This window comes from Misgurnus anguillicaudatus, chromosome 8, assembly GCF_027580225.2.
Source record: "Misgurnus anguillicaudatus chromosome 8, ASM2758022v2, whole genome shotgun sequence".
Classification (NCBI taxonomy): Eukaryota; Metazoa; Chordata; class Actinopteri; order Cypriniformes; family Cobitidae; genus Misgurnus; species Misgurnus anguillicaudatus.
In genome coordinates, this window is record NC_073344.2 from 44,463,278 (window position 1) to 44,488,957 (window position 25,680).

Below are 25,680 nucleotides of genomic sequence, written 5' to 3' on the forward strand. Positions count from 1 at the left end.
CTAGCCCGCATGGCATTCAGATAAAGGGCAGACTCCCGACCCCCCCCCCCACCACCTCAAAAAAAAACTCTACGGTTCTACGCGATTCACGTGAATGACCCAATTGACCAAGAAAACGGCGATTGTCGCCGAAAAGCGACAAGTTTGCAGGTCTGAAAACACATCTAAAGGAAGCAAATATGTTTAGAAGAAAAAACTATTCCCCATTACACGATGTCAGGAATGCCATAAGAGCGGAACTACATGGACCAGGACAGTTATTCGGCTACCGGACAATGTGGTTGGCACTTCAGCAGAAACACAAGTTGCATGTAAAACGGGATGATGTTATGCGATTGATGCAGGAGCTAAACCCACAAGGGACATTTCAGAGAACACGTCGTAGATTTGTCCGGCGTACATATCATTCCATGGGACCGAACTATCTATGGCATGTAGATGGGTACGATAAACTGAAACCATTTGGTTTCGCTATATCGGGTTGCATTGATGGTTTTTCGAGGCGTGTTAAGTGGCTTACTTGTGGACATACAAACAACGACCCTGCTGTCATTGCACACAACTTCATTTCCTGTGTACAACGCATGGGTGTTGTTCCTATGAGATTACGAACGGACTGTGGAACAGAAAACGGTACATTAGCAGCAATACAGTGCACTCTCCACCATCACCATACAGATTACTATTCTGGTTTAAGAAGTCACATGTATGGTACATCAATGAGTAATCAGCGCATCGAATCTTGGTGGTCCATCTTAAGGAAAGCAAGGTTAGTCTTGAGCATAGTATTAACTTGATGCTATAAATGTAATTGTTTGTTTGATTGATGCTATACTATTACAATTTGTACATTCGTATACTTCTTTCAACTAGCCATAATATGCAAATTTGTGACCCTGTCTGTAAACCAGACAAACGAGTATAAAAGTTTGATTTTTGAAAGCTATTAATTTCATATTTGATTCAGAATATTTTCACAGAATGTTCTTTAAATTATGCAGAATGATTTAATGTGGAAAACAGAAAATCACAATAAATGACTTTAGCTGGAAGGGTTACAATTAAGAATACAGTATTGTATGTGACTGATTTATGTGGACTTTTTTTGTAGGGCACAGTTCTGGATAAACCTTTTTGGGGATCTCAGAAATGATGGACACTTCAATGGCAGCAATGAACACCAGTGCCTGCTTCAATTTTGCTTTCAACATATCCTGCAGGCAGACTTGGATGAATGTGTAGAGCTGTGGAATAAGCACAGGATTAGGCCTTCTAGACTTGCCATGTGCCCTGGTGGAGTACCAAATGAGCTGTATCTTCTACCACACAGGTTCACAAATCATACATGTGTAAAATGCATTAAACCAATGTAATTAAGATAAGCATACATAAATGTATATGCTATATACATATAATGTTACTTCTTGCAGATCTGGATCGAGGGATTGTGTCTTTCCAGTTAATGATGTGGACTTAGGAGCTTTTCCTGAGTCAAGGCTGGCAACACAGTTATGTGGGGATATAAAAATTCAGGAATATCTAGAATTTGCAATGGAAAATAATCAATTACAGAGGCCACAGAATTGGGAGGAAGCATTACATCTTTATTTTACAATGAAGGAAACAGCAGGTCTCTGAGCACGAGAATTCTTAAAGATGACACTAGAAACCACGGGGTACATAATGTTAAGAACTTAATGCCATGCATAAACTGAAAACTGTGACATTTCAAAAACTGTGAACACTGATACTGACTAGTACATTTGAGGTTAATTAAAAGCATCCAAAGCCTGGAGAATTCTGGATTCCAAAATCCTTGTGAGATTTAAAACTACTGTATGTATCTGAGAGCGGTAACTTGAGGGTGTTTGCACATGTGTTTGCCATTGGAAAGGGTGAAGTGTCAAGAAAAACAATGCATGGTTGTGGTGTTATTCCAGCTGGTGGAAGTGATGTGAGACCAGTGGCGAACATCAGCAGATTCTCCAGTGACACTTCAGTCTGGTGTTCTACAAACACAAAAATGATTATTTCTCTTATAGATTTTTGAAGTTCAGTAAAAACATCTGTTTGTTAAATTTCGAATAACACACCTTCACAGTCGAGGAGATAGTCTGACCAAAAGGAAAGGGTCTTGGATTCGTTTTGCCTCTGGTTACTACCTGCTGGGCTAAATTCGTGTTTGAAGAGGTTTTCCAAATCGATGGCTGTTAGTTTCTTTTCATTGTGGCACAGGAAAGATGCTAAAACACGGGGATGCTGCTGAAGTGCAGTCAGAAACTGCAGGGTGGCAAGTCCATCTTTAAATCTAGTAAAGCAGTCAGAGTATAGTCTGTTTTACATAGAGGCTTGTAGTTGTGACATTTATGCAATAAACTTAAATTGTTTGGTAAAAAATTGTATGAACATTGAATTACAGCTATTTTGTACATCTTATAATAAACATTTGCCCAGGATGTGATGTTTATGTGACTTATTTTTTAATAATTTACCTTTTGATTACACTCTGGTTTCTGTCAATCACATACCACCTGAGATATTCTTCCACAACTTTATGTTTCTCCTCAACATTCTTCACCAGTCGAAAACACCCAGCAGTCTGGAGCAGAGAGCTGTTCTTTAAAATTAGATCTTGTAGTGACTCCAGAGAAGTGGCATTCTGAATCTGAGAAAATTGACAAGAGTAAGTTGGTATGTGGTAGACATGTTAACAAGTCATCCATTCTAAAAAACTCTCTCAAAATGAAAATAAAATATTTAGGATTTTATTGTAATAAATACAGCAATCCCTTAAACTTCTGAAATGTCTAGGGTCATCAATTAATTCAATTATATGAATTGAAACCTTCCAACTAATCACCGGTCTATTACCATACATCTTGCAATGCTTTCACTATACCCTCATCTGTCACATCTTTAACAGTAGCGCTGAAAGAGGGCTGGTCTATAATGTGGTTTACCAGGTCTTTTGAGAGAAAATGGGGCCCTGGTCCTCCATAAACTATTGACACCGCAATCATCTTCCCTGCTAAGAAATGCTCATCTTCCCTAACCGCTGTCATAGAAAATAAACCAAATCACACACTGAATATTAGAGTCACAGACTGTGATTGTTACACAGGTGGTATTTGTCAATAACAGGTAATGCTTTTTAAAAAAAAAAATTCAAAATAAATGCATACCAACTGAATTGTATACCACGTAGCGGCTATAAGGAGGTCCATCAAAAATGGGTAGATTCTGCAGGGAGCTCATCAGTAAAGTGAGAAGTTCCCTTCTTGGTCCTCCTGTATCAAGTCCCTCTTCAAACGTGCCAGCATCATCCGAGAACTTCACAAACATATCATTGAATTCTGAGTATGATACCCGTTTAAATCCTCTGACTGCTCCATCCCACACATTGAATCTCATTATGTTGAATCTGCTGACACTCTTTCGATCAATGGCAAGAGCCAGATTCGAAATAATGTCAGGAGCTGTTAAACTGCTTTCACCCCTAAAGATATTACAGGGTATCTGCATATTTTTTAACAGCAAATTTAACCCTTTAGGCGCCAGAGGTTTTTTCCTAAAACATTTAATTTTGACATGTTACTTTCAAAAGGCTATATCTTAAACGTGATAAGAGATAGAGACTTTCTGTAAATTAGAGAAATATTAAGGATGAAACACTTTATGGAGGGAAATAAAATTTAATTAAATTTAATCATTAAATTTGCATATTATGACGTCATATGTGGCAGCCATCTTGAATTTTCATGAAAAGTCACATGTTTGAATGATAAAATGCAGCACTTCTTTCCCCCCAAAATGTCCCTAACCTTCTGTATGCTATAGTGCACAATACTGAATGCTCAGGTAAATAGTAGGTAGTAAACAAACTGATCTGCGCGCCGATAGACTAACGTTATGCATAATGGCTCCTCTGCCCCGTGTAATGTAACTCCGCCTCTGCTCCTGCTACGAGCCGCATGGTCAGTAGTGATGGGCAGTCCGGCTCTTTCCATTGATTCGGCTCTTTCGGCTCAAGCGCTGGCTCTACATTTTAGTGATGGCAGTCCGGCTCTTTTCATAGATTCGGCTCTTCTGGCTCGGCTCCCTTAGAAGAGCCGGCTCCCTTGCATGCGTCTGAAGATTCGGCTCTGCTCGTTCGCTACAAAGAATCAGCTCTTAGAGCCGCTCGTTCGCGAACGACCCATCACTAATGGCCAGATCTTCCTCGCATGCGCCCCGAGTGGAGAGAATTTGCACAGCTTGGACTATTGCCTTTACTGTCGCCGTGATTGTGTGCACGGGACGGAGCACTGGAAGTCGTCCGCTCGCCCGACAGACTCCCAGGGCCCGGTCGGGAAGACGCAGCTCGCTCTACATTGCTTGCACGGTAAAAAGACTGGACGCGTATATTACCTCCAGCCTCATTCCCCACACCTGTAACACGCCCGCTAACCCGATGAATTCTCCGACCCCGTGTAACATTCCCACCACTGACATTGGGCAAAGGATTCATCATGTGCTTGGTGTATAACTTAGCTACACTTTCACTTTGTCCAGCCGCACGATTGCAAAGCAGGGGCGCGTCTGAATCGTGGTCACTAAATGAATCACCAGCATCTTCTGAAGGCAGATATTCCCCTTCATAATCATTGTTAGCGAATATAAGACCCAATACTTCATTGCAGGTAAGCTTTTTTGATGCCATTATATGATCATGTATTGAAAAAACTCGCGAGGTTATCGCTCTGATAAAATGACTCACTTGCACACTAGCTTTGCTGTTGCGCACTTCAATGCGCTCTTGCTCTAATAGTTTGTATAGAAGCATGATGTTTTTCTGAGTCGGGTATAAAGTATGACATGTCTGCCATCTAGTGGAGGGGGGGATGAACGAAATTTGACACCCTATGTGACAAAATCGGCAGTTACATTCAGTGACACATCTTGTCGACAAAAGTCGACCGTGGCGCCTAGAGGGTTAATGACTTTTAAGACCTTTTTAAATCCTCTAAAATAAAAATTTAAGACTTTATCATAAAAAACAGGAAAATGTTCAGCACGACACGACACAGAATTGTGTGTTGAAGCATAGCACGGCACAGCACGCCTGAGGACACATCACAGGGAAACAACTTTTATACTAAGTGCTAATTCGCCTAACAATTCTGACATGGTTGACTGTGTATGTAAAAATCTGCCTTTAAGGTACTTCAGTTAATTTCTAAATTCTGGCCCTTCTTGTCATGGGCTTGCCAGAGCTTTTGTACAAGACTCAGGTCTGAGTGTATCTGGCAAGACCATGACAGTACTCTGTTCTGTGTGGGAGCATGTGGAGGCATATAGTTGTGTGGCTTCCACATGTTCCCAGTGTTTTGTGGCTGTCATGGTCTTGCCTGACCTTGGTTATGATCCAGGTTGGATGTTAGAGGGCAAGACCATGGCAGCATTGTGTTTACGTGGGAACACGTGTGTTTCACATCATGTCTGTGTGACACGTGTTCCCAGTGTTTTGTGGCTGTCATGGTCTTGCCTGACCCTGGTTATTATCCAGGTGGGATGTTAGAGGGCAAGACTATGGCAGCATTGTGTTTATGTGGGAACACGTGTGTTTTCACATCATGTATGTGTGACACGTGTTCCCAGTGTCTTGTCACTTTTACCCTACTCCCTTACGTACTCGTGTCTTAAGTGATTAATTATGTTCACCTGTTCCCCATTGATGTGCTGTCTATATAATGCCCTTGTGTTCTCTGTGTGGTGTGCGTGCATTGTTTGGAAAACTCTGTTCATGTGTTTGATGTCTAGATCTGTTCCTGTTTCCCAGTGTTTAGTTTGTGTTCATCACAGTGTTTGGTTTACTTTCTGTTTTACCCCCACGTGGGTGTTTTTGTTCTTATTTGTAAATAAATTCATAGTTATATTTTTGTACATCTTTGCGTTTGGGTTCGTCCTTTACTTTCCTTATTCGGTGTTTAAATCACACCGTGACATAACGCACGCACCCAACTAGAACCCAGCGAAGATGTTTGCCGGTAGCCGCCTGGCGATACGGGGTAGGGGTTCACGTCCCGCATACGAGTCGGGTTGCGAATTCTATGACCCACTCGTATGCGGACCCGAAGTTTACGCCAGGCGGCGACCATCCGGACCTGCTGGATCCCGCCAGACTCAGGCCAGCTTGAGGGGCATTAGGACCGGGGCTACCCGGCTGGAGAGGTCGACTCCCGTCTTCCCGGTGCTGGAGACTACTCCCGGGGGCCAGTCTCTGTCCGTCACTCCCTGCGTCCAGACGGAGGAGGAAGAGGACGAAGAGGGCCTCGGAACCGGCGCAGCCGGAGACTCGTCACCCGCCGGCGCAGCCGGAGAGAGGTCACCCGCCGGTGCAACCGGAGAGAGGTCACACGCCGGTGCAGCCGGAGACACGTCACACGCCGACGCTGTCGGAGACTTGTCAGACGCCGGTGCAGCCGGAGACACGTCACCCGCCGGTGCAGCCGGGGACACGTCACCCGCCGGTGCAGCCGGGGACACGTCACACGCCGGTGCAGCCGGAGACTCGTCACACGCCGGTGCAGCCGGAGACTCGTCACACGCCGGTGCAGCCGGAGACTCGTCACACGCCGGTGCAGCCGGAGACTCGTCACACGCCGGTGCAGCAGGAGACTCGTCACACGCCGGTGCAGCAGGAGACTCGTCACACGCCGGTGCAGCAGGAGAGTCGTCGCACCCCGGTGCAGCCGGAGACTCGTCGCACGCCGGTGCAGCCGGAGACTCGTCGCACGCCGTTGCAGCCGGAGACTCGTCGCACGCCGGTGCAGCCGGAGACACGTCACCCGCCGGTGCAGCCGCCTGCGCAAACGCGGACACGTCAGCCGCCGGCGCAGCCACCTGCGCAGAAGCATGCGCGGCCACACGCGCAACCAGGACCACGTCACCCCTCGGCATCTCAGCCTTGGAACTTTGGGACTCGGTTTATGCACCCTGGACATTTTGTTCCCCCTGTTTTTGCCCCTCCACCCCTTCATCATGTATTGTTTTTGTTAAATCACCCCAATCCGTTTGTCACATATGTTTGTTTACCCTTGTTGTTCGTGGTAATGTTGTCGTGGTTGTCTTCTGTTGTGCAGTCTTTCGTTCCTCGTGTTTAATGTTTTGTTTGTGACGTCTTGTATCCGTCTTTGAAGATGGGGGTACTGTCATGGGCTTGCCAGAGCTTTTGTGCTAGACTCAGGTCTGAGTGTATCTGGCAAGACCATGACAGTACTATGTTCTGTGTGGGAGCATGTGGAGGCATATAGTTGTGTGGCTTCCACATGTTCCCAGTGTTTTGTGGCTGTCATGGTCTTGCCTGACCTTGGTTATGATCCAGGTTGGATGTTAGAGGGCAAGACCATGGCAGCATTGTGTTTACGTGGGAACACGTGTGTTTCACATCATGTCTGTGTGACACGTGTTCCCAGTGTTTTGTGGCTGTCATGGTCTTGCCTGACCCTGGTTATTATCCAGGTGGGATGTTAGAGGGCAAGACTATGGCAGCATTGTGTTTATGTGGGAACACGTGTGTTTTCACATCATGTATGTGTGACACGTGTTCCCAGTGTCTTGTCACTTTTACCCTACTCCCTTACGTACTCGTGTCTTAAGTGATTAATTATGTTCACCTGTTCCCCATTGATGTGCTGTCTATATAATGCCCTCGTGTTCTCTGTGTGGTGTGCGTGCATTGTTTGGAAAACTCTGTTCATGTGTTTGATGTCTAGATCTGTTCCTGTTTCCCAGTGTTTAGTTTGTGTTCATCACAGTGTTTGGTTTACTTTCTGTTTTACCCCCACGTGGGTGTTTTTGTTCTTATTTGTAAATAAATTCATAGTTATATTTTTGTACATCTTTGCGTTTGGGTTCGTCCTTTACTTTCCTTATTCGGTGTTTAAATCACACCGTGACACTTCTTAGCATTTTGAAAAAGACATGGAGGACAGCCCAGAACATTACAAAATAGGGGTGTGACGGATCACAAAACTCATGGTTCAGATCACATTACAGTTTTTGAGGCATAGATCTTTTCATTTTTCAGATCAGCAAAAAAGGGGTAAGAAAAATTTAGTAACTACAAACATTTATAAAAAAGAACAAAGTTGCACATTAGGTAAAGTCTTTGTATAAATTAAATATGATTATTTTTAGAGCTACAGAAGGGATTTTCTCTTTGTCTTGGGTTGTTTGATTAACATTAATGACACAGACTTAAGTAGGTTAATTGAGTTATATTGTATTTTAACACAACTTAATTATATTTTTACATATTATCTGTTTTGTTGTCGGACATGTATATCAGAGCTCTCAAGTTTTACCAAAAGTTTGGAGTGAGATGTCAGAAGAGGGGTATTTGCAACAGTGACCCCTCAGCCCCACCCAATTCTCAAGTTTTTGCTTTTGTTTAATTTTACCTAATGTTTAGTAAACAAACCGTTAATGGACCCCATTGAATTTCATATTATACTTTATCCTACTATGGAAGTGAATAGGGCTCATTAAAGGTTTGATTACAAACATTCCTCAAAATATCTTCCTTTGTGTTTTTTAGAACAAAAAAATGTATACAGGTTTGTAAAAACGTGAGAGTGAGAAAATTATGACAGTATTGTTATTTTTGGTTGAACTATCCCTTTAAAGTGCCCAATTTTCACAAAATAGTTTTGTACATAATACAAAGTTTCTACTTTAGTACTTAAGATAATCTTAAAAACATCTAAGTGTCATTATCAGTGTTATTTTGAGATTACATTAATATGAACTGAAATGCATTTAACATATCTCGTATTACAAAAATGTATACCACTTGAAGTTAACGTGTACTCATCTTTCATACAAAGATGGGTTCAAATTTATTTCAAGTGGTACCTAAATACATTTTTAAATTACATTTTAGCATATTTCATATTAATGTACTAAAGAACAAAAAAAATGTAGGCTATATTAAAGGTGCAGTGTGTAAATTTTAGTGGCATCTAGTGGTGAGGTTGTAAATTGCAACCAACAGCTCAGTTCACACCTCAGCCCTTGCTTTTGAGAAGCTACAGTAGCCAACACCGGACAAACATGTCATTGTTGGAGACAACTTAATAAAAAAGTTTGCCCATTAAGAGCTTCTGAGGAAACAGGGCGGCACAAAATGGCGTCTTCCATGTAAGGGGACCCTCTGTGTATGTAGATAAAACGTCTCATTCTAAGGTAATAAAAACATAACGGTTCTTTATGAAAGGTCTTTATACACCCCTGATAATATAGTTTTGTATATTATTTTGCATTTCTGTCAAAAGATCCTTCTAAAAATTACACACTGCACCTTTAAGTACAACATTAGTACATGAAAATAGAGCACATTAAGTGGATTATGGAATTGTACTCTTTTAACTTGAGCTTACTGTACACATACAGTATTGCAGAACATTTAATGATGAAAGGGCAATAATAAAGAAATGCATCTCTATTACATTTTATATATTTCAGGAAGCCTCTAGTAACGTTTCTTTTCTTAATTTCAGGTAACTAAAGCTTCTGGTTGCAACACTGTTGGAGTTTTTGACTGAATCAATAATAATTTAGCACGAATTTGGCTTCATTCCCCAATATTAGCTTTCATTGTCTTTGATCAAAGGCAATGATTTCGTCCAGGAATCGTAAAATCAAAATGCTTAAAAATGGGTTATATCTACCGCATTCATCGGATCTTGCTCATCCAACTTCCACTCTGTTAAATCCATGTTAGTAATGAACGTGCTAGCAGCGGGATAACATCACCAGAAACAACTTCTCGTTTATTTTTGATTGCCTGGTAGGATGCATTGTGTGAACGACTTCATTAGGCGCTGCAAAAAAACGACAAGTGGATGACATCAGAGTAACGCAAGAGCGATTTGAAATCAGCCTCCTTCGCAAGATTTCTCGCGGTACCCTGATGTCATCTGCGTGTCGGTTTTGCGGCGCTGCGTAAAGTTGAAAGCACACTTAAAAAACTCGAAGGAAGCAGCTGAACTCAACAGAACTGCCATGCGCCTCGTCCATTTATTGAATATAGCAGGACAATTTATTTCTTACTTCTCAGCGTGAGAAATACAAGGTGTGGCATTTGAACTGACTGAAATGCTAGTGTCTCACGGTCAATGCGTGAGACTTGAGAGCCTGTGTATATAAACAGGGTTACTGACTAAAAAATATTGACTAAACACGACCCAATAACACGACCCTCGTGTTTAATCCAAGCACGTTACTTACTGCTTAAATCCTGATTTATAGCTAAACGCTTCTGACAATTTCACCATATATTTACATTTAAGAGCTGATATAACATTACGAGGTGATTTTGGCTACATTACCTGTGTGTCTCATGCAGTGCAGAGCTTTACCGTTGCTCTTCTCGTCTTGTTGTGTTATAAGCGCTTTTAAAAGTAAAAGTATTATTGTAGATCGCGTATATATAAAATATGAGAGAATAAACACTGCCAACTTTTAAGTCCTTCCTCCACGTGCCATGTGTGAGGTGCTACACGACGCAGGATGAGAGAGAGAAAGCACGCGCACACGAGAGCGGCGCCGCTGAGCGCTCGAAACAATGAATAAAGCAGTTTTAATACTAAAATATTACAATTATAATACTACAAATACATATAGAAAATGTATGAAATATAACAATGTATGTGAAACACTGGATGATGAGTCTGACATGAAATTTAAGACCTTCTTGGTGGAAATTCCATATTTTAAGACATTTTAAGACCTTAAAAATCGAAAATTTTATTTAAGACGTTTTAAGACTTTTTAAGGACCCGCGGGGACCCTGTATTAAACACAATTTTTATCATTTTGTCATTTTTAATGAGTGAATCAGTATTTGTGTATATCTATGTATGTATGTATGTATATATGTGTGTGTGTGTGTGTGTGTGCGTGTATGTGTGTTACATATACACTATATACACACACACTCTCACACACACACACACACACACACACACAGTGTGCACAATTATTAGGCAAGTGGTTTTTTTGAGGATTACTTTTGTTATTGTACAACTACAGTACTCTTGGTCAATTCAAAATGTTAACAAACCCTCAAACCTGAACATTTAAGTAGTAAAAGTGAAATTTTGGCTTTCTTAAGAGAATATTTCTATGTATACCATTATTAGGCAACTATTAGTGTGCAGAATTATTAGGCACCTAAATAAAAAACAAAGATTTTCCCATCTCACTTGTTTTTTTTCACCGGTTAAAGTGAGAATAATAAACTCTACATTTACAAATAAACATTTCTGAAAAAAAAAATATATATATATATATTAGGGCTGTCAAAATTAACGCGTTAATAACGCGTTAACGCAAATTCATTTTAACGCCACTAATTTTATTAACGGAGATTAACGCAACGCGCAATTTCTGTTTGACCCTTGGTCCAGCCCATAGTTGAATGAACAGAGACGCAGACAAATGTGACTCTCTCTAAATGAGTAAAAGGTTTTCATAGAAATAAGAACATTAAGCAAATTGTCTACCAAATCCAATGCTCTAAATGCTCGTTGGACATCTGATATGATCTTTATTTATACGTCTGAGAGGTGTAACGTTACCGTCCTCCTAATGCTTAATCTAATACAAAGATGCGTCTCAATTCATTTTGGTTTCGCTTTTATGCATGACTTAGAAAATAGACTGCAGGACTTGCTTGATTTTAAAAGAGTCATTAAGAGAGATAAAGTTCGGTACCTGATTAATGTTAAAGAGTTATTAAGAGCGACAAGACTCAAAAGCGATCCCCTCACGCTGACTGACTGATATCTGAAGCGCGTGCACACAGACGCGCGAGTGCGCGACCCGGATATATAGACATCTACACAAAATTACAGTTTTACAAATATCTGTTTTGATAAGAATTCATGCAGGTAGGCTCTATAATCTGTTATGTTTTAAGTAAATGTTTGGTTAACTGCTGGGTAAAAATATCTGATGTGTAACATTATATTAGATCACTTAGATTTTAAGCAGTCTGTCTCAATGTCAATCAAACAAAAGGAAAAAAAGTTGAACATACATTGATGATGTTTTTGCTTTGTGTGTGCTAAATCTATTAGTTTTACCAGTGATTTTAAGGTATTGATGTGGTAATATAATGTATTGATGTGGAAATGTTTGTGGTAATTTGACTCTTTCAACTTCAAACACGTGTAGTTCTGTCATATTTTGTTAACAAATCATGCATTGTTCTATGTTTTAATAGAGAATGTCAAAATATGAACAACTATTTTTTAAAAATTTGCTAATTCCGACTCAACTTGCCAGCACAGGTCACAAATGATGCAGCAGCAAACAAAAATGGAGAAAGAAAAATCTTCTGAAAGGAAAATTCATATACAAAACAATGGCTGGTGATTCTGTTAAAATGTAAACAGGCTGTTGTTAACATACATTTGCATAAAGCATCTATATGTATATATGATTAGAATATTAAAAACCTGAAAAGTGTTAAATTAGGGTAAATTTAGAATGGATAAAAATGTGCGATTAATTTGCGATTAATCGCAGTTAACTCATGAAATCATGCGATTAATCTAGATTAATTTTTTTAATCTATTGACAGCCCTAATATATATATAAAAAACTCAGTGACCAATATAGCCAGCCTTCTTCACAAGCCTTCCATTCAGTTTCTTGATCTGGTCAGAATCAACATTTTGTGCAATCACAGCCTCCCAGACACTGTTCAGAGAGGTGTACGGTTTACCTTCACTGTAAATGTCCTGCTTAAGAAGGGATCAAATGTTCTCAATAGGGTTTAAGTCAGGTGAAGAAGGGGCCATGTCATTAGTTTTTCACCTTTAAGGCCTTTACTGGCCAGCCATGCAGTGGAGTACTTTGATGCATGTGATGGAGCGTTGTCTTGCATAAAAAAGTCTTCTTGAAAGATGCAAACTTTTTCCTGTACCACTGCTTGAAGAAAGTGTCTTCTACACTACAGGCAGGCAGGCACAGATAGGTATTATTAAACATGAGCTAGTTGGACCTTTTTGGGTTGAAAATAGAAATAAAAAACAACTCTCAGACCTACTGCCAATTTTTAGAAGACACTTTCTTCAAGCAGTGGTACAGGAAAAAATCAGCATCTTTCAATAAGACTTTTTTATGCAAGACAACGCTTCAGCACATGCATCAAAGTACTCAACTGAGTGGCTGGCCAGTAAAGGCCTTAAAGGTGAAAAACTAATGACATGGCCCCTTTCTTCACCTGACTTAAACCCTTTTAAGAACTTTTGGACCCTTCTTAAGCAGGACATTTACAGTGAAGGCAAATAGTACATCTCTCTGAACAGTGTCTGGAGGCTGTGGCTGCACAAAATGTTGATTCTGACCAGATCAAGAAACTGACTGAATCCTTGAAAGGAAGGCTTGTGACTGTGATCGAAAAGAAGGGTGGCTATATTGGTCACTGAGTTTTTTTTCAGAAATGTTTATTTGTAAATGTAGAGTTTGTTTATTATTTTCACTTTAACAAGTGAAAAAAAAACAAGTGAGATGGGAAAATCTTTGTTTTTCATTCAGTTGCCTAATAATTCTGCACACTAATAGTTGCCTAATAATGGTGTACATAGAAATATTCTCTTAAGAAAGCCAACATTTCAATTTTACTACTTAAATGTTCAGGTTTGAGGGTTTGTTAACATTTTGAATTGACCAAGAGCACTGTAGTTGTACAATAACAAAAGTAATCCTCAAAAATACCACTTACCTAATAATTGTGCCCACGGTGTATATCTTCTATCTGCAGCTTACTCTAGCTGTTCTGGGAGGTCAAAACTTTGTGCTGTGGTTACAAGCTCATCATCCTCTTGAGTAGTCGGAGGCGCATACACATCCACATATTCTCTACATCAAAAGAGAGCAAGCAAAAAAATGTACACATTTCATAATCAAAGTACAAAAATATATTTTTTTCACTAACACGACAAACCTGTAAAACAGATTCACTCTGGCAGCATGGTCTGAAGTACTTGGACGCTCATCCTCGGAATCAGAAAGCATTATCTAAACAAAAAACAGGTTTCATTGCCAGCTGTAATTTTATATAGAACTGTTACAGTGTCATTTTCAAAAGACAGATACTATTATTTAATTTTGGCTAGCAGTTTCTATTACTAGTTCTGTTCTATGCAGTACCTTATTAAAAATTACAACAATAGAAGCACAAGAGTAGGATCCAGGGATCAGACACAACTCAAGACACACTACTAGATTAACACCAATTACCACTAACCTCTACTACACCTCTGTGTTGTGGAACCACATCAAGACCACTAAACAGCACACAAACAATAAAAAAATAAAATGAGGTAATCATATGATGTTTAACACAGATTTGACCCACAACAAATGAAGCATTTACAATATTAAAAAGACCTTACGTTTTGTTAACTGTTGTTTTTTCAGGTGTGCTTGAATGCTGAGGTGTTATTGGCTAAAGAAAAAAAAAACATGTTTTATATATATATATATATATATGTAACCCTACCTCACTGGTATCACCACTAGGGGGGCCACAATTAATGAACCAATGTATAAACCAAGGATTCCCACTATCAGGTATTCAACTGAATGAATGAGGGAGTAGACACAGTGTTCCAAAGAGAAATACACTTTAATGCCTTAATCAGTTGTCGTAGAAATATAGAGTTTATGTATAAATACTTTTGTTTGACATAGGAGTGATCAAATCACACAGGTTCTTAACTTTTTCCAGAGGCAATATACATCGACATCAAATAAATGTGCACACACGTCAGGCAGGCTGCTATGTTAGGTCTTAACAACAAACCAAAAAACCCCAAATCAATATCACCTCATTAAAGGCGAGGGGTGAAAAGGTGCCAACTGAGAACGGGATCACACAGAGGACTTAGCGATGGTATAGCATAACCTACCCCAAGCAGATATAACAGGCCTAGCCACATACACACAGCAGTAAGCTATATACAATAATTAGAAGTGCTGTAATTAGTTCAAAGTTACACCGCACATCAACCATAAACCCACTACAAACTGCAAAACTATTAGTAATGTCACGATACACGCACTCACTTAGTACAAGCCTCACGGCGACAGCACGGACTAGGTTCGAGCAGAATATTTTACTCTCTGTGTTCTCCCAGCCCCAGCTGACAAAGAAACAAAAGAAAAGAACAAGCCTCGCCGTATACAGCAAACAATAAATCAATAACACACTAATTTGGGAGGTGGTTTTACATACAAGGCAAATGGTTTCACACAACCTGAATGCAGCGCACTTAACTTATCGATGTTTTACACATAGGGAAAACAGTGGTTACAATTTACTCCTAAAAATAACAAACCATCACATTAATCCCATACCCATTCAATTACTTGAAATACATAATATCTGGTTAAGAATATTAATTAATACCTGATCACGTCTGTACTGATCTCATACCATAAAGACGGAAATCAACGTTTCCACATAGACAACTATAAATACAACAAATGCATATTCAATACATCATCAGCATGTACCTTATTTATCTTAAAATTAATGGTTTACACTTTAATATTTGTAAGCAACTATAAAAACAATGAATGCATCTTAAACACACAATCAGCATATCCCTTATTTATCTTAAAATCAATGATTTACACTTTAGTAAATATAACACTTACTTGTAACACGATCTTCAACAAAACTCATGAAGCTATCCATCCATCTTGTCTGGACACAGCGCAAACAAGAAACTACAATATTAAACACATCATAAAACTGCTGCACCAAACAGATGGACAAAATAGCTTTAAATACCTGAATCTCAACGCACCATGTATATACAGCCGAAGATGCCGATCAAGCGGCAGACAACGGACCCTGCTTCGTATCAGATCACCGCCGGCCAAGTTCAATAGGTGTGTTCGACATCGGCTGTGGCTGGATGTAACCGATCGGCGAGATTAGCCGCGTGTAGGCGGGGAGGAGCTGAAAACGGAGACGTGAAGTCGGACGCGCTGTGGTTCCCGTAGTTTGCTGCATTTACGTCAGGCATGGCTGATCACGTGCCGTTTGCTTGCTTAATCGCATTAAACATGATTTGTAAGATGTAAACTACATAAAAAGTGAATTATACTGTTTTGAATGTCCGTGTATGAGCATGAGTGGAACTGAAGAGGCTTACAGCATCTGTTTTTACAAGAATAAAGTTCAACATAAGCATATATTATTTAAATACCAATGTAGTGAGGTCTATGTTTTTTATCCATTTTATTTGATAAAGATGACACAATATAACATCGCGACTACATGAAAAGAGCTTTAACTGTTATAAAAATGCAGATTTGTGAGCATTTGTGGAACTGAGGGCGTGAAAATAAACACGAAATACACGTGATTGTTGTCATGTGGTGAATCCGACCAATCGTGAAACAGCTGTGTCGTCATTACAGCCCGTGCAGCTCCTCTTCGCGAACTGCGCTGGCTTACTCAGGCGGCTGATCTCGAACCGCTCTCGCGGTACTTAAAAACCATATGACACAATCACGTGCCTGCAGCGCCAGCTGAAGTCGGACAAAAATACTAACCGGAATGCACTGCTTCAAGTCAGCCACCGATCGGTCTGCGCAGCGCCGCATGAAGTCGAACACACCTATTGTGATAAGTTAGTCACACCATCAGATTTCAAATAGTAAATGCGGGGTGGCCTAATATACTACTCGCATTACATCCAGTCAGCTGAGAGAACGTCATGTGACTCACTAAACATGATCATATGACTCGCTAAACATGATCACATGACTCGCTAACATGATCATATGACTCGCTAAAACTGTTCGCACTAAAGCCCGGTGCATCACAATTCATCACTTTCCCACCTGTCACATATATATCACACACACACACACACACACACACACACACACACACACACACACACACACACACACACACACACCAATCTAAACAAATATAACTGGTATACCATACAATACTTTTTTAAGGAATTTGTTTTCATCTTTGCTTTCATCAACAGTGTTGGAAAGGACTTTTAAAGAAAAAGAATTGACTTAATAATCTTACCATTGTGTCAGCCAGGTTGGATTCATCTGTATGCCTTGTTCTTATGAAAACTTCTGTGTTTGTGTCAGAGTCTGAACTGAGAATTTGGTTTGCTGCACACATAAGAAACTGTGTTATGTTATTGGGCTTAAATATATTGAATAAATAAATTGTGATAAACTAACCTTCAAAGTCATTATTTTTGCAAATAAACAAATTTATCCTCTGATATGGTTTTCCAATCTCAGATTTGTAATCTTTAAGTGTAAAGGGTCTCTGTGTCCCGGGAACATTAATAACTTCAGATAAATCTGGATAGAGAAGTATGTAGGGTCCTTCCTCCATGTCTTTGTTAAAGTCTTTGAATTTTTTTCTGCCATCCTAAAGCCGAAAGTATACTAGGGACGTCCGCGTATGCGCGCCGTCCGCATGACGTCATTTTCGTCATCAAGATCTCCGCGGCCGGCCGCGCGGACCGTCCGCGTGCAGCCCAAAATTTGAGACCGCGCGGACAGTGCGCGGACAGTCCGCGTACAACAGCGCATGCGCGTGAATATATTTAGACAGGGCACTCCACAATAAACAATTATACATAAGGAAATAGACAGCATTTGCACACACACTATCGTTTTTCTTCTTTAACTTTTACTTCTTCCAAGAACAGAAAGCTGTGGAGCATGTTTGTTACCATAATGTTTGATTCCTGTTCTTTGTTGTCTGGTTGTTTGTTCTAAACTGTGTTTGCAATGGTGGATCAGTTACTTTTCTTCACCTATCCTAATGTTTTAATGTACTGTAAATGTCGCCAAATCAGTGCTGCCCTGACAGCCTGTTAGACTAATAATTTGAATAAGAAATCATTTGTATTGCGTATAGTGTCGAACGCGGCCATCCGCGTGTAGCCGCGGGGAGTATACTCGAAAAGCTGCGCGGACGCGTTCGCGCGCGAGCCGGACGCGGAAAAAAAGTATACCCGGGCCTTAAGGAGATCGTTTGCAGTTATTTGTGGGTCTGTGAACAGGGGGAGTGTTTTCCCCCGTAGTGGTTTTAAGGCACCACTCTGAAGACACATTATACCAATATTAATCTGTAAGAATTCAAACAATATCACTGTAGGAAATGTGCAATTCAAAATTCATAGCTAAACACCCACTTGTAAAGTATACTGTAACGTTACCTGAACTTTCTTCTGCTCATGTTTGCTTGATCCTCCTTTCTTGGAAATTGAAAAATTAGTTCTTTCTTTAGACTTCAGTTGTCGGTACTCCAAAAACTGATTTAAGGTGGGCGTTGGTGTTGTGCCCACGTCTGCTTTAACTACTGTATACAAGAGACAAAAATCAACCCTGTTTATACCTCAACGTTACTTGCTTCACCAACGATTTGTATTTAAGCTGAGCTATCAGTCACACGCTACTTATTGCACTAAGCTATATATTACAATATTTTGTGTTCTTTTAAATACAAAACAATAGCTAAGCTAACGCTAGTTTATAATAATACCTGCAACGTCCGATGACATGGGGGCACACGTTTTCTGTTGTGTCTCTTTGAAAACCTTAAGATTTTTTCCACATGAGCTGCAATAAGTTGGCAAAGTGTCAAATCTGAAGCCACAGTAAGGGCAATACATAATGTATTCTGTTGTGCAGGCTGTCACAACGCGATACCAGACTGCTCGTACAGGCAACACGATCATAACACGGTCGGTTCCTCGCACGTGTAAAATGATGTCACTTCCTGTTGTCCTGACCTTCCGCAGTGTTTTGATTGACAGACTTGTCGTCCAATCAGCAGTAACCAATCCACACATTGTACCTACCTTTTCCAGTTGTTCGGATTTGCTGTTGTGATTTTTTGACTTGTAAATTTGCTTTCTGGCATGTTTTTGTGTTTTCTGGTTTGTTATTTTGTTTTCAGGTTTGTTATTTTGTTTTCAGATCTGTCGTTGAAGTTTCTGACTTGTTGTTTTGATTTCTGATTATGCGTTGTGTTTTCTGAATTGTTATTTTGTTTTTAGATTTGCCTTTGTGTTTTTAATTTGTTGTTATAATTTGGGTTTTGCTGTTTTGTTTCGCACTTCCCGGCCACCATATTTTTTTCTATGTGCTTTGGTTGGCAGAGAAGTTCTGAATTGATATACATAATGTAATATGTAGTCCTGACTCATTTTCTTTTGATAATCATGTCATTTTGTTATCATGTGTATATTTGGAGTTTCCAAGTGCACTTTTTCTGAAAGGACGCCTGGACTTTTTTTAAATAAAAGCTCACAGAAACAAAATTTTTTGCAGTATCATTCTCAAATTTGAATCACAGCATGGTCAGACATTCAGTTCACCTATATGGTATCTCCAGGTGTTACATGACCATTTCATACCTTTTTTGCTAAGTGAATGGTATTTAAAGAAAAACGGAAGTCATTTAATGTATATTTTCCTTGTTTTACTCTGTTTCTTTACTACTCTCAGTTGTTATGACTATTAGGCAACAATATGTCAAGTGTCTAGTTTCAAACAAGACCAGAATTATGAATATAGACCATAGGGTTTAAGAGCTGCAGATGTTTTAGTTTGGAGTTGTCGTTTTTCAGAAAATGCTCAAAAATAGAAGTGCTAGCTAACAGGTTAAACTGCTCATCTGAACTCAACTTGCCCTTTTTGGCTTGACCCCGGTAATTGCTGATTGCAGCTATATTTAGGGGTCAAGCCCAGAATGGGCGAAGACCCCTATTGTATCCGTTAGTTTTCTTTTTAGCGGTCAAGCCCAGAATGGGCGAAGACCCCTATTGTATCCGTTAGTTTTCCTCTGCTTCTTCTTCCGCCATTGCGGTCTATGGCAGCCCATAGCAGCGTAGATAGGAAAGTTATGAAATTTTGCATGCTTATAAAGGACTGTCCAAAAAGTCTCCACAGCAAATTTGGAGTCTCTATCTCAAACCCGCTTTGATACACTGATGTATGAGCACATTCTGAGGCCACACAAAAAAATGGTATGCTTGTACCACTAGATGGCCTTATAATTGAACAAAACCTTTGATATCAAGCCAGCCCTATGGCCATACAACTGTTTCTTCACTAAATTAAAGTGTATAGTCATAAAACTAACTAGATGTAACACATTCATGACCTAATGCTGCATGCACAATTTTGTCATTGCGCCACATACTGGTTTTGGCTTGACCCCGGTATTGCTGCTTGCAGCTATATTTATTATATTGTATTTGTTAGTTTTCTTATTAGGGGTCAAGCCCAGAATGGGCGAAGACCCCTATTGTATCTGTTAGTTTTCTTTTTTTCTTATTAGGGGTCAAGCCCAGAATGGGCGAAGACCCCTATTGTATCCGTTAGTTGTCTTTTTATAAAAATTATTAGGGGTCAAGCCCTGAAGGGGCGAAGACCCCTATTGTATTTGTTAGTTTTCTTATTATTATTAGGGGTCAAGCCCAGAATGGGCGAAGACCCCTATTGTATCTGTTAGTTTTGGGTCAAGCCCAGAATGGGCGAAGACCCCTATTGTATCTGTTAGTTTTCTTTTTAGGGGTCAAGCCCAGAATGGGCGAGACCCCTATTGGGATTGTTAGTTTTCTTATTATTAGGGGTCAAGCCCAGAATGGGCGAAGACCCCTATTGTATCTGTTAGTTTTCTTTTTTTTAGGGGTCAAGCCCCAAAGGGGCGAAGACCCCTATTGTATCCGTTAGTTTTCTTATAATTAGGGGTCAAGCCCAGAATGGGCGAAGACCCCTATTGTATCTGTTAGTTAGGGGTCAAGCCCAGAATGGGCGAAGACCCCTATTGTATCTGTTAGTTTTCTTTTTAGGGGTCAAGCCCAGAATGGGCGAGACCCCTATTGGGATTGTTAGTTTTCTTATTATTAGGGGTCAAGCCCAGAATGGGCGAAGACCCCTATTGTATCTGTTAGTTTTCTTTTTAGGGGTCAAGCCCAGAATGGGCGAAGACCCCTATTGTATCCGTTAGTTTTCTTTTTATAATTAGGGGTCAAGCCCAGAATGGGCGAAGACCCCTATTGTATCTGTTAGTTTTCTTCTTTTTAAAGGTCAAGCCCCGAAGGGGCGAAGACCCCTATTGTATTTGTTAGTTTTCTTTTTATAATTAGGGGTCAAGCCCAGAATGGGCGAAGACCCCTATTGTATCCGTTAGTTTTCTTTTTCTTTTTAGGGGTCAAGCCCAGAATGGGCGAAGACCCCTATTGTATCTGTTAGTTTTAAGGGGTCAAGCCCAGAATGGGCGAAGACCCCTATTGTATCCGTTAGTTTTCTTTTTATAATAATTATTATTATTCCTCCGCCATGGCGGTCTATGGCAGCCCATAGAACCGTACATAGGAAAGTTATGAAATTTGGCACACTGATAAAGGACAGTCCAATGAGTCCCCATAGCAAATTTGGGGTCTCTATGTCTAACCCGCTAGCGCCACCAACAGTCCAAAATTGCACTTACGTTTTTGCTAATAACTTCTGACCCGTACGTCCTAGAAATTAAATTCTTGTTTCCTCTGATTCCTTGGCTCAAGACGATTCAACTAGACCCTATGACGTCATTTTCCGTCATGAAAATTTTTCCGCCATTTTGAATTATTCGTAAAACCTACTTTTGCGAACTCGTCCTAGAGCTTTTGCCCGATTTCCACGAAAATCGGTATGTAGCATCTACAGACCCTCAAGGCAAAAAGTTATGGAATTCATGTTAATTTGTCAATCCGTTTCCGTAAACCGCGTCAACGAATTTTACGTAGAGCGCAAAAAAACGGATTTGAGGCTGTATCTTCGGCAAACTTAAGCCTATTGACACGATACTTGGTACTTGTGATGCCAGTCAGGAACTACGGGTGCATGCAGAGTTTTGTCACAGCGCCACCTAGTGGTCAGACTTATGCTTTACACGCCTATAACTTTGGCTCCGATTGACGTATTTTCACGGGACTTGATTCTTTGGAGTTCTGAATAGTTGCCGAGTCCAACGATACCAAACATGCCAGAATTCGCCTTACGGTTAACCCTGCGCAGCAAAATAGCGCTTAAAAAACACGCATGAATATCTCTGCAAGCGTTTTTCCGAACGACTCGAAAACACCATAGGAAGAAACTAACCTTACCTTCTGAACAAAAAGTTCTATTGGCGTTATATTAAAATTTCCATCAGAAATTGCCGAAAATTGCAAAAACAAAAAATTACCTTTAAATTTGGTGTTCCCTTTCAGTCGGTCACTACGACGTCACGTCGTGACCGACGAATTGGGAACCGCTTCGCGGGTGACCTATCTGCTTCGAGAAACCTTTAAAATGCCAATGAACTTGGCATGCAGATAATTGCATCTGCCGGCGCCGCCCCGCCGCACAGGTATTTAATGAGCGGCAGGTGCAGTTATCAAATCAGCTTTTTAGCTTCGAAAGCTGGCAGACTGACTGCTCACGAGAAGCTACTCTCTGCTCTTTGGAGAACTCTGCGTGTTCGATTTGGTTGGGCAAAGGCATTTCAGCGGAGGCTCGTGGGTGTTCCACCTCTCTTTTTAATTTTTTGACTTTTTTCTCACTCTTAGTTGAGTGTGTGCGTAGCCGTTCCCCTGTGTGCTTCATCAACATCAGCACATTAAAAGAGTATTTCCTCTAAAAGAGTATTGCGGTGTTCTGCGTCTTTTTAAAGACAACATTTCACTTGCACTGAGACGGGAGCGTCTTTTTAAAGATGTCTTTCCGTCCGTGTTTCTGGATGCGGCAAATGTATGGGTCCCCGGGTGGCCACGATCGTTTTCTCTCGTGCGCAAGAGTGCATGCTGAGGCTGCGATCGTGGAGGGTTCATACTCCTAAGAGAGCATGAACCTCTTGGATGGCAGAGACGGGTTTCGTACCTCCGGGAACGTCACCCCCGTTTTTCCGTTGCGGAGCCCCGTTAAAGATGTGGTGGCAAAACTCCGGAAATCTTATCTCCGTATAAACGGTGCTGAATCGGTTAGCTGGTTCGTCCAGTGACTCTCAGCACCCCCATCCACAGCCAGAGGTGCCGTAAGAGACGGGTGGCGCGTGTTATACGCGCTCTCGTCCTCTTTCAGTCCTCACGAGGATTCTATGTCTGTCACAGCATCGGAGAGGGGGTCGTCTATTCGGTCGCCGACTCGGACCCACTCCCGCCTTCGGGTTGGGTAGGGGCTTCCGTGCTCGACCCCGAGTGGCGGCCATGTACGCTCGGGTGCGCGGAGACGGTCTGCGTGGAGCGGAGAGCTCCTCCCCCACCGCACCGTCCCGCCTAGATGATTGGCACTTCAGGACTGCAAGAACAGCCCCGACCTTCTGTGCCTTTCTTCCCGGGTTGCATGTTGGTTGACACGGTGGCTCTGACCTGGCGCTACGTGCGACTGGGTTCACCCCACAGGCCGCCGGACGTGCTATGCCCACCCCCGGTGGTCCAGGAATGCCATCTCTGGTTGTGTCTTGCGGGCATTAAGTAGGTCGTTAATAATCGTCCTAAATGTTCCATTTTAGACCAGCCATTTCGGCGACGCGGCTGAGAGTGTCCAACAATGATCGGCCGCTTTAGAGCAGACTGAGGCATCGTGCCACGTCGGAGCCTAGCTGCCCCCTCCGTTACGTCAGTATATTGGTCTGCTTTTCGCCGAGGGCGTCCTTCTACGGCTTTTTTTGTTCCTTCATCCCGGCAGCTCTGAGGAACCTGTCGTAAGCAGTACACCCGCCCACTCAGCCCGCTACAGAGGTGGAAAATAAAACTTAGCGGCTCTGAGTCGGGCGATCTGAAGATTGAGAGGATCGCTCTTCAGGAGATGGTGAAAGCATCATTCTCCCCCCCACCCCGGAGGAGGGCCGGGTGGGGAATCCTTGGTTTCGTTTTGTGTTCCGCCGACTTCAATCGGCACCCACTAACCTCAAAGAGCGAATTCCTCTTCTTTCTCCAGATCACCGGAGGCATATAGGAGTTTCGGATGGGCTCAAAACCCTAAGTTCTCCTCTTCCTCTTTCGCCAGCGGATGTATCGAGCGGGACATCTACAAAGGAGCCTTTGCTCAGCATCCATCAGCGGTTTCGGGTGAGTGTTTCATTACACACAACATCTCACAATGCGGCCAAAGAGCACACGTCGTTGAGTTCCCTGTCTCCCCGCTTGCCACGGGTACACACATTGTGCCGTTAATTTCCTCTCGCTCGGTATCTGGGGGCCTGGGAAGAGCTTCCCAGCCCGTCGCGTTGGCTTTTACGCACGATCCGTCTCGGTTACGCATTCAATTTGCCCGGCTACCTTACAAATATTCAGGCATTCGCTTCACCACAGTGAAGGCTGTCGATGCGCACGTACTGCGTGCGGAGATTGCTGTCCTATTGGCGAAAGGACGCGATCCAGCCGGTCCCTCCAGCCGAGATAAATTCGGGGCTTTACAACCCTTCATTGTACCCAAGAAGAGTGGCGGGTTGCGTCCGATCCTAGATCTGCGCGTACTGAATCGAGAATTCACAGAATTCACATTCACAGAATGCTGTTCAAAATGTTTACGCAGAGGAGCATATTTTAATGCATCCGCCCATAGGATTGGTTCGCAGCCTTCAACCTGAAGGACGCGTACTTTCATGTCTCCATACTCCCCCAACACAGGCCGTTTCTCCGCTTTGTGTTCGAGGGGAGGGCATATCAGTACAAAGTCTCACCGTTCGGGCTTTCTCTCTCTCTCTCTCCCTGTGTCTTCATGAAAGTTGCGGATGGCGCACTGCAGCCCCTGAGAGACAGAGTGGTGTTTGCGTTTTGGCGTATTGGCTCATAATAGCTCAGTTTCGTCAGATGCTGTGCACACACATAGATCGTGTACTTAAACACCTCGCTCGTCTCGGTCTTCAGGCCAACTGGGGAAAGAGTAAACTTTGCCCCGTGCAGAGAATCTCTTTTCTCGGAAAGTAACGGGATTTGGTCGATTTAACAACACGTCTCATAGAAGCGCGTGTTCAGTCAATTCTGGCTTGCCTCAACATTTAAAGGCAGGGTTGCGGTTCCACTGAAATAATTTTAGAAACTTCTGGGGCATATGACAGCAGCCGCGGCCGTGACACCGCTCGGGCTGCTCCATATGAGACCGCTTCAGTGTTGGCTTTATGACCGAGTCCAGAGGAGAGCGTGGCTCACCGGCTTTCACAGTATTATAATTACATAGAGATGCCGTCACACTTTCACCCCGTGGTCAGACCCAGCGTTTCTCAGGGTGCGGGTGCCACTGAGAGGTCTCCAGGCATGCTATGGTTGGCAAAGATGCCTCTACCACGGGGTGGGCAGCCACGTACGGCGGGCTCGTCGCTTCGGGGGTCTGTTCGACATTCCAGCGACATTAGCATAAATTGCCTCGTCCGTTTCGTCAACGTGATTTGATGCTTAAGATGTAGTGCGCACCGACAACACTGCGGCTGTAGCGTATATCTATCGCCAAGGCGGTCTGCGCTCTCGTCACCTGTCGCATCTCGCCCGTCTCTCCTCCTCTGGAGTCAGAAGTATCTGAGGTCTCTTCGTGCCATTCACATGTCGGGGTCGCTGAACACAGCGGCAGTCGCGCTCTCACGAGCAGCGCGCTCCG

At 42.0% G+C, this 25,680-nt stretch overlaps 1 protein-coding gene and 1 long non-coding RNA gene across 2 annotated transcripts; one reads left to right on the plus strand and one right to left on the minus strand.

The window, feature by feature from the left end:
- Positions 1-145: 145 nt before the first annotated feature.
- Positions 146-2,456, plus strand: LOC141365931 (uncharacterized). The gene is made up of 3 exons (XR_012370899.1): positions 146-769; positions 1,112-1,330; positions 1,431-2,456. It is a non-coding gene; the product is annotated as an uncharacterized lncRNA (long non-coding RNA).
- LOC141365930 (uncharacterized) lies at positions 1,584-19,132 on the minus strand. The gene is made up of 14 exons (XM_073870945.1): positions 18,599-19,132; positions 18,273-18,415; positions 18,075-18,182; positions 17,281-17,476; positions 17,117-17,208; positions 14,448-14,500; positions 14,300-14,339; positions 13,997-14,070; positions 13,819-13,911; positions 3,183-3,496; positions 2,877-3,055; positions 2,493-2,665; positions 2,094-2,308; positions 1,584-2,009 (listed from the first exon to the last, which is right to left on the minus strand). The coding sequence occupies exons 1-14, from the start codon at positions 18,906-18,908 to the stop codon at positions 1,774-1,776; spliced, it is 2,226 nt and encodes a 741-aa protein (XP_073727046.1). The 5' UTR covers positions 18,909-19,132; the 3' UTR covers positions 1,584-1,773.
- Between the last annotated feature and the right edge of the window lie 6,548 nt (positions 19,133-25,680).